Genomic DNA, 20429 nt, shown 5'->3' on the forward strand with positions numbered 1-20429 from the left:
AAATTCTTACTTGTAGGTGAAGTTTCTCAACTAAAATAGGATTCTCCCTGTAACATTTTCAGAGAATTATGGCAATTTTTCATCCTTATTTTGAAATTAAAGTTAAAAAATAAAAATTGTATGTTTTCTCCAAAAAGTCTATATATCGAGAAAACCATGGAAATTTAAAGGCATAGTAATTTTTGCAACAAAGCAAATGGTGGCTGCACAAAAATAACTCATGTCAATTTTCATGAAATTGGATTCATTATTTCGGATCGTGTGGCATCTCCTTCAAAACCAGAAGAATTAATGATGAATATGTGGATATTTCTGGTTATTTCGAAATGTTGAAACCAGAATTGAATTTAGTCTTACGACTGAATTAGAATTTACATAACTTCAATGGCAATCATTGTATTGTGTGGTATATATATCGTTCTTCATATATTTCCTAATGAAGATCTCGCCTTGGATTTCTACAAGTCTGTAAACCCGTAGAGGTACATTAACAATGAGGGGAGTTACCTGATGAAGTTCTTTTTATCGGTCATAGGTAACCTAAGAAATACATACATTGTTTAATATGACAGCAGTTTGAAAGAAGCTATAATCCTCTAGATACAAAATCTTGACCTTTCTGAAACAAAAGCCGACTCTTCAACAGAAAGGCCTCGGACGACAGTTTAAACTAAAGTATCCTTTGCTCTCTGTGCTGAAACGAAAGCTGATTCCTTGACAAAAATCCTCCAGACAGTGGCTTTTTGTAGGCACCCGTCCCTCGTCCTCAATGATACCTGGTTGCGCCTCAGCAAACCACCTGTACGATGTCGACTTTTCCTTTCTTTGTCCGTAATTTGAATCTATTCACAGGTAACATATACCCAGCACAGGTGTTGTCCCCGACGATTTTACAAACATCATTTGGTAATTTACCCCGAGATCATTGACACGCGAGGAGTGAACTGGCTGTTACCCCCATGACAGGGATTTGTCCGGGTGTGAATACTTGACTAAGGAAATGTTCAATTACTTGTATTGTGTTTATTACAGTTACCATGACAACAACATTTTTGTCTACATAAGTCTATATATATACACACAATGGACTAAAATCTCTTATGACCAACCACTCCCTCCATTTTCTTCATCTGGTCATTCACCAATTTACATTGACTGATTTCTGTAAAGAGTAATAATTGGGATGAAATTTCATACAGGTTTTAATTTACACGTCAAATGATTCAGATTTACAAATATTTCGATTCCTTGACTACAGGACAAAGTCATTTGTATGAAATATAAGATATACCATGGTACTTTTTGATGAATGAATTCATTTCTACGTTTTTTTGGGTCATATTTGACTGCATCTGATAAATTTTGTTACAATTTGATTGATGAAACCCTGTTCACCTCAATTTGATTGAGGGGTGGGGAGGTGGGCAGTTTTGCAGATTGAGATTTTGTGTGCATGGACCAACTGACTTCGTAATATAATACTATAGGAACATAGTATTGTGATTTTGATTAAATACATCTATGATGTTACTCCATGTTACAAAGCACATTATTAATTTAATTTAAATCATAATCCCTCTGCTAGGGATCGAACCCAGAACCTCTTGTCTTTCTAGCCTTATACTCAACTCTTGTCTTACAAGTCTTATACTCAACTTATACTCAACTCAACTAAAATAATTTTATATGACAAAGCTAGGGATCAAACCCAGAACCTCTTGTCGTTAAGCCTTATACTCAACTCTTGTCTTACAAGTCTTATACTCAACTTATACTCAACTCAACTTAAAATTTTTTATGTGACAAAGCTAGGGATCAAACCCAGAACCTCTTGTCGTTAAGCCTTATACTCAACTGATCAAGTTAAGAGTAGTTCTCTCTATCCGATATAAGCATATCGCAGCTTAGCATCTACCAGGGTTACATTCCAGGAAAGATCTTGTCCTTAAGTTTTCCAGGGGTAATACAGTGATGATAGTGGAACAAGGCTGAGTATTTGAACGGGTCCCTATACATGGGACCATGATGCATTGCAACAGCTAGTTCTCTTTAGCCGAGCGGTTGGGGCCTGTATTTAGTATTGAGTGACGTACTCCAGGTTACTGCAGGAGAGAACTTGTCCTCAAGTTTTCCAAGGGTAACAGCATTGCTTATATAGCAAGACTGAATATTTCAGGGTCCCTGGTAACCTGTAACAGTAACAGAAGAAATGTTCTATAGCTGAGTGGTATATATTCAATGGGGCTAGTATTTTCGAGGGTTACATCCATGTTGAAGTAATTTCAGGGACAGCAGCCATCGATAGGTTCTAGCGATCTGAAATGGACCCTTAAATTTACAAGTAGTTAATGATGTACATACTGGGTTTAATTATATTTGTTTACAAGATTTACAAACCCCGATATCTAGAACATATCTAGTCGATCATAATAGCCCAGCAAGTATTCTTTTATCTGGAAAATTAGCCACGGACCATGTAATGATTTTTAGAGTTTTAAATTTATGAACTCTGAAGACCTTTGACTACCAAGTAGTTTCTCTGACCATCAGCGATTTAAAACACAATGAGGTTACGAGAATTATAGGGTAATAATGTGTTCACCATCAGGTAGGTCTATTAACAAGGGGTGGTTGTAAGGGACATCCAAGTGTTATTGTGTCCATGAAAGGTGTGGACAATCGCTGTAATTGTACGAAGAGTTCACACTTGATCTGAATTTGTGGAGGCTAGTTAGGCAGAAACTACAGTGACAAAGCCTTCATCTATCAACTAAGAGATGGGGACGGTACACCTCCATATCGGCCGAGTTAAATGGTGCAGAAATGACTTTCAAGTCTATCAGCGGGATCTTGAAATATGGACAACTTGGACAGGGTAATTGTGTCCCACAAGGACATCAAGGGGACAATGTCAGTTTAAAATCAGAACATTCACTTGGTCTTCCATGCATTCCAAAGTTTTTCGTGGTAAAATCATAAGAGAACATCTTATTTTAAACTAAACTGATCAGGAATACTGCAAAAATAAAGTTTACTGAAATTTATTTATGTAAGAAATGACATTTGGTTCAGTTAACCATAATTCTTGTGCTTTCAACAGTATCTGTTGTTAAACTTTTATGTTTTAGCCCAAAATAAATTAAATTTCGGTCTGTATAGTTTTTGTAATGCGTGCCGTTTTTGTGATGCACTGCACAAAAAAGAAGGATAAATTGCTCAATAAACAGATTTTGTGCTGACTCATCAAAACTAAAATCTAATAGACAGCTAACTTGATTTATAAAATCTTAGCCAAAATTTTGATAATAAAATGTTTTAGATCAAATTCTGGGAGGTGTTTTTACGCTTTTTTATTTAAACACTTTATATATACAGTAAAACTATAAATTTGAGAATTTATTTTGAAATTTATTTTCGTAACTTTTTGTCTGTTATCTGTATTATCAAGTATCATTCAATTAGCGTTATATTCCTTTGGTAAAAAATTCCTTACCGTAATTATCCTGTGATAAGCCCTTGGGTGTCAATTCACATAAAATTCACTGAATTATTGCAGAATTACTGTATGAAATAAAGGAAATCTGTTTAAATCTTTACAGAAATGGACAGAGTGGGCTTATATGACTAGCCATGGTTGTTTTATTGCCGGATATAAACAGTATTTCGTTCATACCCAGTTAAACTGCCGAGTCATCTGTCTGTTAGTCCCAGTCGAAGTCAATTATCATATCAATTTCTGTTTGTTTTTGGACACCACTTGGTTGAGACTGTTTACTGCTTCATTAAAGATGTAGTGATACTAACTATTTACCTTTTATTTATCGTGTCAAACTTAGACATTACGTCTTCAACTTTAAATGATTGATTTGGTCTACTCTACAGTTTAAATCTTCAAACTGTGATATATGTTTATTTTATATATTATTGACACCAGTTGCTCATGATTTAGAATTGCACTTTTGGCATATATTTATAGAAATGATAATAAAATATGAAGTTTATCTCCCAAATAAAGGTACAAAATGTACATGCTAGTTTCCTTTAAATTCCAAAAAGTCAGTCGCATGCCAAATCTTGATTTCCTAATAAAGGCTTGTCTAATATACTTATTCCATAATACACATTTATGTACCACAAAAAACATTTGCCAAGGTGGTTATGAGATTCTGGATTTTGGACAAAAAATTTAGATCAAAATTATCAATAGATCTTTTTCAATGTTCAGTTTCGATTATATATATTAGGTATTTAAGTTAATTGTCTAAACAATTGAGGTCTATAAATGTAGTTTCTTTAATTTGAAAACTTGTGTATATAAACATGTGAGTCTCCCCAACAGAAATTTTTAGAATTCAAGTTTAGCTTGAACGGTCACCTTGAATAGTGGCCACCTCCAAGATGTGGCCAGTCTGTGGTCCTCCTGAAGGAAAATACTATATGGCCAGTGGTCACTAAAATCTGGCCTTACTCGTTATCTCATCCCTTATTGAGTGGCTATTTTGTTCGGATGTAAACAATCCAGATGATCACATGACCAGATTTCATTATCCATCGTCACATGATTTGTTAATGTTAATTAGTGCTATCATGCAAGCCCAGGTTGAAGATGATCGACAAACTTTATGTGAAATGTAGCTTAAAAACTACAAGTTCTTTCTTGTTTTTATGTCCCTGCCAATTTAAATGGGGGGGGGGGGGGGGGGGGGCATATAGTGTTACCCATGTCTGTCCCGTCCCGTCCTGTCCGTCCTGTCCGTCCTGTCCAGGAAGCTGGTAGCCACCTGTCTTAGTAGCCAATTTCTGTTGGTCCCTTGGGTGACCGCTTAATACAGGTTTGACGGTATTTGCAATACATTGTATTAGGTTCTTCTGTAACAATTTTTTTGTCTTTTGACTTACGTATTACTCTTCATTATAAAGTTTAAAAGATTAAAGTTTTCAAATCTCAGATATTTGAATGTGTCTCTTAATTAACACCGTAACATCACCCATTCAGACTTAAGTGCCCCAGTACATTTTGTAAATGATATTTCTCTTTCGTTGTGCTATTCTGGCAATTAGAGGCAAATTTCAGCCCTGACCAGACAACATTGCATGACAGCGGATTACACCATCCCCTAATGGGCTACCATCATGTAGGCATCTAGTATATTGTTACATCTCGAGAAGAGTTAAACTGTCTGCCTTAAAAAGAAAACTTGGAATATATTAGCTGTGATGGAATTTAAGCTAGATTAAGATGAACGCACCTGTGAGATCCGTATCTTATCAACAGGGGGGGACAACTCCGGGTGTGGCCCTTGTACATATCTCCGGAGATTTATATTTCACTTGTCCGAGTCTCCATTTACCTGTAATTAACGAGCTTCAAAGTGATACAGCTGTCATGCATTAGTCTAGATTACTTACCTCAGGTAATTTTTTGCAGGAGACATTTTTCAGGTGAAAGCATCATAAACATATTGTTTAACATCTAGCATAAACATCTTATGAATATTCATGAAGTAAATCAAGTTGTTTTGCTTTTATGACAATCTAGCTTTTTGGCATTTCTTTAGACAATATGTTATGATCATTATGGGTTTAGAATTGCACATGCAAATGTACTGAATTGGCACGAATTGGAAAATGGCTAACTGTTCAGGTTGATGAATGTAAATCCTCGCGACTGGGTATATTGAAGATAAATACATAAACTACAAGTATTTAAGTGAAACCTGTCCAATATGACCCCTCCATATTCTGACACTACAAGTATTGAAGTAAAACCTGTCCAATATGACCCCTCCATATACATACACTATGGGTATTAAGTAAAACCTGTCCAATATGACCCCTCCATATACATACACCACAAGTATTGAAGTAAAACCTGTCCAATATGACCCCTCCATATACATACACTATAGTATTAAGTAAAACCTGTCCAATATGACCCCTCCATATACATACACTACAGGTATTAAGTAAAACCTGTCCATTGTGACCCCTCCATATACATACACTACAAGTATTGAAGTAAAACCTGTCCAATATGACCCCTCCATATACATACACTACAAGTATTGAAGTAAAACCTGTCCAATATGACCCCTCCATATACATACACTACAAGTATTGAAGTAAAACCTGTCCAATATGACCCCTCCATATACATACACTACAAGTATTGAAGTAAAACCTGTCTAATATGACCCCTCCATATACATACACTACAAGTATTAAGTAAAACCTGTCCAATATGACCCCTCCATATACATACACAACAAGTATTGAAGTAAAACCTGTCCAATATGACCCCTCCATATACATACACTACAGGTATTGAAGTAAAACCTGTCCAATATGACCCCTCCATATACATACACTACAGGTATTTAAGTGAAACCTGTCCAATATGACCCCTCCATATACATACACTACAGGTATTGAAGTAAAACCTGTCCAATATGACCCCTCCATATTCTGATACAACAAGTATTGAAGTAAAACCTGTCCAATATGACCCCTCCATATTCTGATACAACAAGTATTGAAGTAAAACCTGTCCAATATAACCCCTCCATATTCTGGCACCATGACTAATTTGACATATGTTTAATATTTAGCTTACCTGCCAAAAGTGCAAGTGAGCTTGCTGCACTCACATTGGTGCTGCATCTGTCTTGGTTGTGTGGAAACCTGTAGTTTAGTTGTTTTCCAAAGTACAATGTATATGCATCATCATGCATCCAAAATGAAGCTGTCTATAAATAGGATTTGTCATAAACTCTTCATTTTCAAGCACCTGAACATCACAAGATTACCCCGAGCTCCACCTGTCGACACCCTATGCATGAACAAACATCCTCATACCTACTTACTATAACATTCCTAGCTGGCTTCTCAGAGTACTGTAAACGTACTTATTTTAGCGCAATCAAATTTTAGCGCATTTGCAGATTTTAGCCAGTTAGCGCAATGATGAATTAGCGCATCCACAGAACTTTCTATAGAAATAGAACGTACAAAAAGTAATTAGCGCAATCATAATTTAGCGCAGGGCTTCCAGCACGAAAAACGCTAAAATAAAATTAACGCTAAAATATGTACGTTTACAGTAATTGAAAATGCCAATGATAGTTTTACGATTTAATAATTTTGTGTTTTGTATTCATCCACAAAAGCCAAACATTTCCTACCAAAAATATAACTTTAACCCCATAGAAGTCATGCATAGTGGTTAAGATACATTTGTGGTGAAATAGCTCAGTGTATAGCTCAGTGTTTAACATATTTAAATTAATAAAAAATCATATTATTAATTATCGTGTTAATATGTCTGTTAATATGAAAAGATAATAGCTCACTGACTTCCATATCTTGAGAAACTCTCCGGAACAAAAATTTCTCAAGAGACAAATTTCTATAATTTCTTATTTTTTGTATGTTTCAGGACAATGTAACCAGGGATTTTGTTTCAATGGGGGACGTTGTCGAGGAGGTTACAATCAAATGTGTACGTGTCCGAGTGGATTCCAGGGTCCGCGCTGTCAGTACGGTAAGTCTAAATGGGGGACATTGTCGGGGAGGTTACGGTCAAATGTGTACATGTCCAAGTGGATTCCAGGGTCCACGCTGTCAGTACGGTAAGTCTAAATAGGGGACATTGTCGGGGAGGTTACGGTCAAATGTGTACATGTCCGAGTGGATTCCAGGGTCCGCGCTGTCAGTACGGTAAGTCTAAATGGGGGACATTGTCGGGGAGGTTACAGTCAAATGTGTACGTGTCCGAGTGGATTCCAGGGTCCGCGCTGTCAGTACGGTAAGTCTAAATGGGGGACATTGTCGGGGAGGTTACAGTCAAATGTGTACATGTCCAAGTGGATTCCAGGGCCCGCGCTGTCAGTACAGGAATTACATTGTTATTTTTCGGGTTGGTGACAGATCTAGACTTTAGAGAAAGAATTAAATCCATTTTCTGGAGATCGGATGATGATTCAAGACCGAGAAGAATCTGGAGCTTTGATTTCTGTAGATAGAATTTTCTGACTCTCAGGAGAATAATTTCACTTCAACTTTAAAATGACTTTATATGTACATTATCATACTGCTTTGCTGAATTAAAACTTAAAAGTCATAATATGACTTTAATGTTTTACATATTATGTGATATAATTGTCATGTTGTATACAATCGTTAATTACATGTAGAAACCAATCAAATTGCAGCTGTAAGATCTGACTCTAAAAGCTTGATATTTCAACCTAAGTCTAAATTAGCTTTTAGATCCCACCATAATGGCATACAAGGCCTTGAGAATTTAAATGGCCTTGAAATCTAATCACCTGATTTTGTCTGACCAAACTGACAAGACCCAGCTATATACATGCAGTGTTCAAATCCTGAAAAATGCAAAAAATCATTCGATGTTTCATTAATTAATCAATAATATGAATTTTGAAAGCTAAATTAATATCAAAGTAATTATAACATTGTATATTCTTATAGTTTTATAACATTGCATATTCTTTAAGTAACACAATCTGAATTCACAAAAATAATGTTACAACCATTTTTACTCGGTAACTGGCCCTAATAAACACCCCTTCCGCCCCTGATTGTGAAATTTATAGCTACGACCTAATTTTCAATCACTGCAGGGTGGCAAAAATCAAATATTAAATTCACAAAAAGATATTTTAGAAGTGAAATTGAAAAAATATACAAGCCCAGGCTAATAGTGTGTGTCTTATCTCCAGAGGGCCTTAAGCTGTATAAGTCAGCACTGACAAAGTTATCAGCTTGTCACACTAACCACATGTACAGGCAGTAAAAATATCCCTCAACTATTAAAGGGCCGGTTTCTGTATGTCAGGTAGCATATGACCTACATTTCCCTCAGGTAAATAAATATAATGATGATTCAACTCTGGTGGTTTACACTAGACACAACATGATACTGTATTATAGGGGGGGGGGGGGGGGGAGTAAAGGGAACAGCACTGTGTTGTAAATGGATGGAGATGAGGCTCCAGGGAACAGCAGCAGCAGCAGCTGTATTTTAGGGGCTTGGATTGGGATGAGAGGGAACATGGCTGTGTTGTATTTATAGGAGCTGTGTATGGGGAAGAGAGGGGACTACACAGTACATTTAGGGGCTGATGATGGGTCAAAGTCACTGGGGACTCCAATACTTTATAGGGGCTGATCTCCTATTTCACGGGATGTGGATGGGGATGAAAAGTGGCAATTAACTCTGGGGTTATATTTTAGCAGGGCTTGTGATCCGGATGGGAATGGGAAACAAGCTTGTATAATGTATATTAGGGGCTGTATGTGGATGGAGGAAGGGAACACCTGGGTTGTATATTAGGGGCTGTTGATAGGGGCAAGGTTGAAACTGGTTGTATATATTTTAGGGGCTGTTGGAGGGAGGAGGGGAATGACTGGGTTATATATTAGGGGCTGTTGGTGGGAGGGAGATGACAACTGGGTCAAATTTTAGTGGACGAGGAAATGATTCAACTGCAGAGTTGTTTAGGGGCAGATGAGGAAAAAGGTGACATTCGTGTTGTTAATTTTGGGGTCACTAAATGACGAAATGGGTGTGGGGTTCTGTGTTGGTATGAGGATTAAAGGGGACAATCTGAAATATGTTTTTGTCCCAGGATTGAAGCTCCCAGGCTGTTATCAAGTACAACTTGTGTATCAAATCTGTTATAAGTCCATATGCCCTGAGATAAGCCCACCAACATCCATTACAGTTCAATGGAAATCAAATGCTAGCAAGACCCTGGGCTTTTATGCTCCAAACAATTAATACTAAATAAGACATTTTACTTTATAGATAAAATTGATAGAAATTAACATGTAAAGAAATGCATACATTTGATGAGTGTGTATTGTAAGGCTGCATTATGTACCTGTATATAATGTTTCCTTGTAATAGTGTGGGAATAATGCCAACTTTATAGTGTTACCTCACTGAAATATACTGCCAAAGACACCCAGCAGGACACCCCACTCAGACACATAATACTGACAACGGGCAAACCAGTCGTCCCACTCCCAAAATTCTGAGTTCTAGGCATGAGTAATTACTACCATTTAAAAAAAACCTGTGGCATGTCTTAGAGGACAGAACTAGGTGCCATCCTCACAAGGACATGAATGCTCAACTAAAAGTCAAAAGTGAAGATTTACATGTATGTCAAGGTAGACATTTAGGAAGAAGAAAATTGTTTGGAAAGAGGCGAAAAGATAAGATCCCAAATTCAGTCGCCTCATACAATCATGCAATGTGGGCAGCAGGTACAATTGTTGTAATTTAGCTACCTGCAGGGAGATAACTACAAGCTTTAAGAGGGGTTTAGTTCAGCAAATTCCAAGTCATATCTTACTGAGGTGATGATTTCTCATCTCAAAATTTAATTTAAAATTTCTGACATATATAGATCTAGTATGACTTTTTGACAAGATAAAATAACAAAAACAAAAATTAAGCTTGATGTGAATTTAGATTTTTGCATCTTTTTCCCCAAACAATCTTAAATTACATTTGTGTCAGTAAAGTTTTCTGCAAGTAGTATGAATCTAGAGGTGTACATTACCAATTTCCATAATGAAATCATTGCTGTTGGTGCCTATGATGACACAGAACTCGGAGGGATTTTAATCAGAGTTTTGGCGAGGCCAGTAACAATGTCAGCTCAAAATGCAGGTGCTAATGGATGACTGCGTTGTATTGAATCAATTATGATGGCTTTCTGTCTGCAAAAACTTTATCTATTTATTCAATGTTAAATGGTAATTTTTTAGAGGAAGGGTTTTTTCACAGTGAAGGTATCTTTCCTTATCTCGTTTACATTCCATCTATTGGATATTCGCTAGTTTTGATATATATACCCGCTGGCAAGATGTCGGAAATTTGTCCAATTTACACAACGGCTTTGTGATTTGAAATTAGTTCAGAGTTGAAAAAACATTGTATTTCGCAAAATAATTTGAATTCAATACCCACATCTAAACGCTGTTTCCCTTTCATCAGATAAAATTTAGGTAAGGAAGTACAACAGATTTTTTTCTGTTAATATAAGTTTTTTTTTCAAATTGTAATTAATTTACTTTGCTAAGACGTTTATCTTCGTTTCAGAGATAAATGTGAAAAATCTTGATTTTCGTAATGAAATTTTATTTCAGGCTCATTGCCAGCTATCTTCTGACATGCATGAAGGACATATCATGTGTGTTGAATTTTCAAGAGAAATAAATAAAAAAAATCTTCAAATTTTTTAAAATGCTTGTTTTGAAGAATCTTCACAAACTTCAACAAATTTTCTGGTTCAATATTTGTCATCTTATCAAAGTCTTCTTTTTCCTGAAAAAAAGACACATTCTGCTGATAGGCACAAATTGGACTCCCTGTAAAAAAGTACTGTACATGTATATTACAATAAATGTTTTAAAGAAAGTACATAATAACATTTCAAGGCATCCCTATGTGAAAATATTGATTTTCTGCATCAAATTTATATATTGTTACATATTCTATATATAAAAATGAAAACTGATTTTGAGAGAGGCAGGTCTTCTTAAAAAAAAAGCATAAAAATGAAAAAAATATGCATGAAATATCTTCTATCAAGGATCTTGAAATATATTTCGTACAGATTTATATTGAAGAATAATACAGTGTTGTAATGTTGAAGTCATGTTGAACGATTATATAAAGAATTTTGCAAGTTAAAATTGAGATTAAACGTGCGAAAAATTAAAGACCAGAAAAAAAAGATAGATGATGACTATGATTAAACACTTTTGGGACTTAGACTCACATATATCTCGGTACATTTACATAATATATTCAGCTAGACAGTAAAACCGTTACTCTTTATCATACACATAAAACCTCGCGGTGTGATGGATCAGCAGAATAGGAACGGCGGATTTCCAATACTTCCACCATATATAACCACTCCATTTACAAAATGATGATGAATATAATATTTGCGACATTATCATGATCGTATTATACCGTCTTTTGAGAATGATTTGGGGTAGAGAATAAGACCTGACGTATCGTACGCAGACTGTCACTTGAGAGATTTCTATAAGAATCACGGAGAAACTATTAATTTTGCCATTAACTCTTTCATAAGCTGTACAATAAATTTGTCATTCATTCAGATCAATATTGAGAAAACTACATTATCGTTTAGTTATCTTGATATATATATTTTATCAAACTTTGTACATTATTGATAAATTCCGGAAATTTTGAAATATTACTGTGTTTAATCACTAATAAGCCGAGGGAGCCTGAAAAACACAAACATTGACTTAAAGTTAAGGGAGTGGAATTATTCCATTTACAATTAAAAGGCAATTGTTGGAATTCAACTGAACTGCAGTAGACATGACAAGCATTAGGGTGCAGGGCTTTGAATGCCATGTATATTGGCAGGTAAATTCTGTGATTATACAGCCACAATTAGTTGTGTTTTCTCCTGTTTCGCGTCCACATGCTGTAGCTAAGTTTTTTGGGCAATTTCATGAAAAACAAACACAAACTTATTTTCAGAATTTAGTAGAAATATGTCCGTAAAATTCACAAAATCGCAAACTGCATGCAACCAGTCTGGTCGAGTTGAACACTTATTAAAACAATTATATTTAACAGTTTAAAGCCAGTTTTTGAAGGAGTTTAAGTTAAACAATTCTGTTTTGATTATGTTTTCCTCCTATTTACATACATATTTAAAATGTAGCACAGCTAGAATACAGATAAATGTCTTGTGTTTTTATTTTTGTATGTGTTATGTTTTTTCACCTTGTTGGCTGGTGGGTTTTGGAAATCTCAAACGATGCATTTTAAAACAGAAAAAAAGCACAACAGTGTCAGTATTCATTTCTTAAGAATTTGAGAAATTTCTATTTTCTTGATGGTGCACTTAAAAGAATGTTTTTTTATGATGTCATAATCTATATTTTTATCATACATTGTAAAATGAAGATTTTCTCCCCTGTGTTACATATATTTCAGGCAACCGTTTTGTTGACACTTACGTATATTTTTGAAAAGATGATCGTTCTTGACATGATCTCTTTTTATCAGTCAATTAAGACATGTATGTACTGTCTGTCAAAATACTTAATCTATTTATAGATCATTTGATAAATTTATGTATATACTGACCGATTAAATATTGATGTGACCGATATTTTCTCCTTAGCTCGGAGTCGAAAGACGAGAAGTCCTAAAGATCATTGTTAAACGTCAGAGGTATACGGATATATAGTGTCCATCTAGGTATCAAATTATACCAAATCGTCTCCCTTTCTCGCCCAAACAAGGGAGATAAGTGATGTTTTTTTCTGTGATTGTCGTCTGTCTGAACCTCATACATTCAATACTAGATCGTAATATATGTATAAAACTCAGGTCGATGACATTACAAATTGTGTGATGTTAGATTTGTATGGAGCCGATCCATTTTCCGCGTCATTTGATATCCAAAACACATTTGTTTTGATACGTTTAAAGCAAACGGACATTTTACCTTACTGCCTTAAACTTTTAACACTTAGAATTGTGCCGCCATTCTATACAGGAGTATAAGAAATCCTACCCTTTCCTGTAATTCTATCAGGTATATTTATATCTAATCGGATGATAATGACAACACCTAGGTGTATCGTATTCTACCTGAATTAATCTCGAGGAAACTTGCCGCTCTGAAATCTTAACATGTGCCCATGACGTTTATAAAGATAAAAATGTTTTACAAAAGTTGCTATTTTGTTTTGTTAAAACAATAGTTTGGGTATAATCGCAATATTTTACTGACGTAGATAATATCTGATATAATGTCAGTTTTATGAATCACGATGTAATGCATTTGTAAAAATTTCACTACAGCAATATATTTACCAGGTATACTGTAATAATACATATTTTCCAACATAACTTTTATCTGAACCACATTTTTTGTCCTGGATGGAAGCATGTAGGGGATCTGTATGTGAGAGAATTTAAACTGGGGTACCTTGAGAAAATTCAATGGCCATATTGTTTAAGCAGGTGACCCTGTATTTTTTGTAGGCCGCACAATATCTGTCAGAACACTGAGCCATATGTCAACTCAGGTGTAGATCGAAGGTGCTTGGTTCGATGCAGATCCCAGCCTGTTTCTCAGCTTCCCAAGAAACACAAACCAACACTGGTATAAGGGGTCTGCATCGAACCAAGCACCTCCCTTATACCAGTGTCGGTTTGTGTTTCTTTGGAAGCTGAGAAACGGGCTGGTCAGAAAGTGTGCTGTCGTCACGTTAAGTTGTGTCCTTGCATGGACAAGACACTTTACCATAATTTCTGTGGACAACATGAAACATATATTGTTCAATGAGGTATTGATAAATGATTTTCGTTAAAAGTATTTTTGATAATGATTGAGTCCTGAACATCATGATCATTGTTAAAATTTAAATGAGTCATATCTATCTCAAATTGTTTCTCAAAATGTAGTTCAGTCCCTCGGAAAACCCTACAGTACGTGGTCTACTGAATTATACCCAGGTCTTGTGGTTCTGAAATACTTTTAAGTTATTCCAAGTCATATTTGGTGAGCAAGTAAATCTCTAAATTGGGAATTCAGGCACATAGTAGATTTTATGTTGGGGTCGAGAAGTGCATGTATACAGAAAACATGTATTACAGTATCTTAAAGTAATAATTACGATGCGCTATAGCATTTCTCTGATCTCGAATCGTGGGTACGTTTTGTGAAGGTCATCGAGTACAACACAGAACATTATGTGCTATTTGATTTTATGATAATTATTCGTAATATTACGGTCACACATCGATTCAGCTGGACGGATTTGTCTTTTGGTTCTAAAGTATTGTGATAAGTATAATTAGCAAACTAATTGTTCAGACTTCAATCTGATAAAACCTGTCGTCGACTTAACACAAATTGTTTTAATTCTTTCGCACCAAAATTCTGATGTTATCCGTAGGAGACGTTTGACACTCTGATACAATTGATAAGAAACATCTATGCAGATCTCAGGAAGGGGTGCTGAAACTTATTATGACAAATTTAACAGTATAATTAATGATATTGATGACAATCTGGTGTCCTCTACTTCTGGCGGTCAAGCTTGTGGAAACAGTACTGGGCCTATGAGACAAGGGGTGGGCTTCGCATACCGCAATATCAATATACATAGGACAAAAATGGGTGATATATGCCATGGGTTTATTTCCAGGCATATATAGGACTTAATTATATAGCTGGATTAAAATATTATTCCAAGTGTATATAATTGTAGGTGTCCCATTAGCCTGAGGGAGGGAGGAATTGTGGCTGAATAGACTTAATAGCAATCATGTACATATTTAGCATAAACTTCCTATACAGAATACATACATTGTATGTAAATCTTTTTTTTTTATTTTACCTTAAGGGTACATGGTGCCTCAATGTTTAAGCTTCCGAAAGAGTTCCAAAATGAAACAAACCTGAAAGACCTCTTTCAGATTGAGATATGTAATATATATAAATGTTGCATTTTAAAGTTAAATTATCTCTTTAACAATGAAGATAGATTTGTCGTCACTGTGCTTTAAAGGTCTGGCTGGATTATTATGGACTTTTTTAAAGTCTAGCCTGGTTTGATTATTGTGGACTTTCTAACCCTGGTCTGTTATCTCCAGGTATTGTAAAGAATATACTTTGATCAAAGAAAAGGAAATTGTTGTAAGTCCCCGAAAATAAAAATAAATTCATATGGCTTCTTATCAGATCATCTTTACTTTTTGAAATTTTGAAAAAATAATCTTTTTTCTCTCATCATATCAATCAAATTTAAAACTTCAAGATAATCAATCAGAATTATTGTTATAATATGATTTACACATCTCTGGTATCAAACGAAAGAAAAAATATAATAGCCTTTGTTACGAGTACTTTTTACCTGTGTAAATCGGCAGTAAGTCAGTCTATAGGGTCCCTCTCCAATTATTACGGGCGACTTAAAATTTGTCCGGTATCGTCTCCATCGATCACAACCTGATCATGAAATTATAGAAATATGATGAAAATAAGATTTAAAGTCAAGATACTTAAGTTCCTGTCTGTGGTCAAGTCTCCAAATGTGACAAGTTAAATACATTAGGACGACGACAGAAGTTAAAGATCTGGACTTTTATAGACTGAAATAGCCTAATTACCTTTCCTCACCCTATAAAACTGTGACATGGGCACACCTATCGCTCAAATCTTGTTTTTTTTTAATTTTCTTATTACAAGCTATTTTTACTGCAATGAGAATTTTTCACAAAAATTATGAAACATGACTTAATTTTCTCTTTCAATTTAATTTGAAACATACATGTATATTTTTGCTATGAAAAATAAAATTACATGAAAATATTTCCAATAAAGAGATTTTTTTCAAGTACCAGAATGTATACTCTGGCTGACTTTTTAAAAAAAGTTTTTTTGAAATTAACCAGTTTTTAAATCTCTATCAAATTTTTGAAAAGTACATTTTTTTTAAATATTGGTTTAATTTTAATAAAGTATAGAATTTAACAAATATTTAAAATGCGCCTTTACAGATAAGTTCAAATGACTTGGATAGGAATCTTCCCAAACAAGGATGATATGAGGATCGATGTCCATACAGATCAAGATTTAAGAAAAAAAAAAGAAAAAAATACTGGTCAATCTTTTCTTCTAATGTCAGATAAAAATTTTCAAAACACAAGTGCTCAAATCCTGTAATAATATATGGTATTGAAATATTAGTAAACAGTTAGCAAATCTTAAAATGTACATGTGTAGCATATTTTTAAGCACATGAAGCCTTAGAAGCTCTCCCATGCAGGGCATAGAAAATAGATTTTCTGAAAACATCTCTTGTGTAAGAGAAGGAGGGTCTAAGCTGTCAATTTTGGAAATAGATTTAAATTTTTTTTCATCTCTAGCTGTCCAGAATCTCCGTACCAGTTGCAGGTGGTTATTTTTAAAGGGTACAGTGAACTGCTTTCTCAGGCCTGATGGCGTGGTCGGACTGATGGCGTGGTCGATTACATAAAAACCTGCAGACGCATGCATCTATCAATATACATTTGTATCAAATACAGGTTTTAAAATGGTAGCATTTACACTTATACTAAGCTAGCTAACCCTAGCCCTGAGCCATTCTAGTACATTTACGGAGGCCCGAAAGGAGTAGTGAAAAATAAGTTATCGTAATTATCCTGTGAGTTCTGACCAGGGTCCATCACCTAGTCCCTCATATGATGGTTCCAATTATGGGTCCTTGACCATCGGCTCTAGCTATTGCTTGATGCTTGATTGGTAGATTTCTATGCTTCTTAACACAGAAAATAAATGAGGTCATTTAAGCCTGCTTGTATTTTTTTTTTTTTCAAAATTTCAGGAGTGGGGGACAATTATGTGCATATGCATGTTCATATTTTCCAGATCTATTAAGAGTCGGTACTCTTATAGACCTCATTAAACAAACTTTAATTATCTTGAAACAGAAACTACGTATTTGTACCTGTTTTTATTCAGGAATAGTTTTTCTTTATATTTAAAACTGAAGAAATTTTTTCTGATAATTTTTGGGTACAAAATGCAAAAGAGTTTTTTGCTCAACCAGTAATATCTTCAAGCCATCTTGAAATCAGCCTCTGACAGGCATAACCAAAAAAGGCTATATACATGTTTATCTATTTTATATGTTTCAAATTCAGAATTAAACAGATTTAAACTTCAGCCTATATATGCTATATATAGAGAGTATTATAAATAGTTTAGAGAGTATATGTGTTTCCCTCTGGAAGCATTAATCTAGACATTCACTGAGCATGAAGAAAATTCCTATATATAAATATACATTGTTACCTAATACAGTGTGTGTTTCGGAAGAGGGTCACATTACCCGTTTAATGGCGGAATGATTAGATAGGCGAGAGTTGTAAGGCGTGGTTTACCTCCCTAAATAGCGTTTAATCTGTCAAATTGTCGTCCAAATTTGATACAGTATATCCTTATCTACAACATCTTGTTTTTTTCGTGTCCTACTTGTAGGTCAAACATTTACCTGAATTTTAGATTTATAAAACAAATCTGATTCTGAATAACTTATTGTCAGTAAGTAAAACATTTGAGATAAGTTTAGCTAACTGAATCTTACAGGTGTATAGAAAAATTTGTATTTCATGAAAATTCTAAAAAGCAAATTCCCTTATTCATATAATATATGATACCGTATTTAACTTATGAATCGCCCCTAATTTTTATGTAGCCTGTAAAAAGCAGGCCACATACACAGACAGGCGACATATAAAGGTATCACTATATGTTAGCGGCAGTGCAGGCGGCATCCGTACTGATGTTTCCATATGATAGATCAAATTCCCTTGAGCTGATCAAACTCAAACATCCTGCAAATTTTCCTTACCAAAAGTGCTCGCTTGGGATTGCTTTCCAGGTCCGAAGGACAAAGGCCAAGGTCAAGGTCACTGTTACTAAAAATAGAACATTTGTTTCCATGCTATAATTCAAGTTCCCTTGGGGCGATCAAACTCAAACTTCATGCAGATCTTCCTTACCACAAGTGCTTGCTTGCGATTGCTTTTCAGGTCCAAATGTCGAAGGTCAGGGTCACTGTTACTAAAAATAGAAAATTTGTTTTCTTGTGATAATGCAACTTCCTTTTGGCCCATCAAACTCAATTTTCATGCATTTTCACCTTTCCAATTAAGTGCTTGCATGGGATTGTTTTTTTACCAGCCAAAAGGTCAAGGTCACTCTAACTAAACAGAAAATCTGTTGCATACAATGACACCTGAGTTCACTTGAAATTGAACTGATCAAGCTCAGCCTTCTTCATGTGCTCATTTACTGAAAGTTTCTGCACTCTGTATTGTTGAATTTGAGCATATTTGAGTGATCATGATGCTGGTCTTGCTTACTTTAACATTATTTCTTGAAGTGAAAAATGTCTTGAATGGTGTGCTTACTGTAATTATTCTCAGATAAGCCCCTTCTGAGTCCTAGTTCTATTAAATTCCGGAGATTTATTAAAGGTTTATTTGTAAATCACTTTCATCTTACTATTTAAAAATTGATGATTCTACAAAAAGTGAAAAAGGGGGTGGATAAAAGGCTAATTTGTTGATAAATATAATAATTAAAATGTTGTTACCTCACCGATCTGCTGGTAGAATCTCTATATGTCTTTTAATTAACCAAAGACTTCACTAAAAAAAACTTTACTTCAAAAATATTTTCTCTCATCAAAACGTTTAATGAGTATGAAATCTACAGTATGGTCGCTTTAATGGGTATAGAGAGAGCAGTGTTTAGGTTGTATAATTTCAGTTAATGAGTCTGTAGTTTGTTATCATGGGAATTTCAGTAGGAGCTGATATGGAACTGAGTGGAGTACACTACCATGTCCTGTGTATATTACAAGTTAGTGATTATAAATAAAAGTACAAGTTCAACGCGCCACATATATATCTCAATGAGGTGAAATGCTTTTTTATGGCGTGGAGACCATGATCTTGCATAATGTTTCCTCTTTCCATTGATACACGTATAATTTAATCAATGGCTGCCAAAACGTTAATGACCGCAAACAAAATTGCATATTGCTAAATTACCATAAAAAATGATTCATGATTGAAGAGTTGAAGGTTGTAGGTATAATATCGTGGTAGGTCATGCATACAGGAATGCATGTTTAGGTTAATAAATCGGCCTGGCAGTACATACGATGTCTGTGTGTTTCTGTACGTAATAGACTCATAATAGTCTCGCAGACAATGATGATATGTGAAACTTTATGGGGCTCTGATGCATGCAAATTTATGCAATAAATTTCACACAAGGCTTGATGTGTATGTATGTGTCACATGATGTAAATATGCATAAAGTGTTACAGTCTACCACAAAGGACAGTTTGCAAATATATACATATAAAACAAACAAAAAATTTAGCGACAGACTTTCTAGCGCTTTCAGAGTTATTTTTGAAAACACAACTTGACGAAAAATAAACTTTCCTTCAGAGGAGCAGCAATTGCAGAGCTGTGCAAGCGCTACATAGAAAATTTGTCGTTAAGTTTTGTTTGTTTTTTATCCAACTATACATGGACACACACTACCCTATCATGGATACAATTAAGCCGTTATTTCATGCCTGGTAAGAAACTCCTCAATTCCCCAATATCTACAGTTCACGCGGGCTCTGTCTTTAAGTTGTCAGAATGTGAGGAAATTAAATTTGACTATTTTACTGTTCAGTAGAATCATGACCAACAAATTGTCTGTTTCACTTTTCTGTAATAACCCCTATCGGCGTATTGCAGAATAAATTATGGTAACATTTTTAGGTGGAATCAAGGGGAGATAATTTCTATT

At 34.9% G+C, this 20429-nt stretch overlaps 1 protein-coding gene across 2 annotated transcripts in view; it reads left to right on the forward strand.

Annotated features, from left to right (window-relative positions):
- The window catches only part of LOC117344919 (multiple epidermal growth factor-like domains protein 6), a 194262-nt gene that overhangs the window by 97566 nt on the left and 76267 nt on the right, over window positions 1-20429 (forward strand). The window contains exon 4 of one of the 2 annotated variants that reach the window (XM_033907803.1): window positions 7436-7540. In XM_033907803.1, coding sequence (XP_033763694.1) covers window positions 7436-7540 — 105 coding nt within the window. Of the gene's footprint in view, window positions 1-7435; window positions 7541-7647; window positions 7805-20429 lie in introns of those variants that run through there. The other variant, XM_033907804.1, reaches the window with a different exon arrangement.

Source organism: Pecten maximus, chromosome 16, assembly GCF_902652985.1.
Source record: "Pecten maximus chromosome 16, xPecMax1.1, whole genome shotgun sequence".
Taxonomy (NCBI): Eukaryota; Metazoa; Mollusca; class Bivalvia; order Pectinida; family Pectinidae; genus Pecten; species Pecten maximus.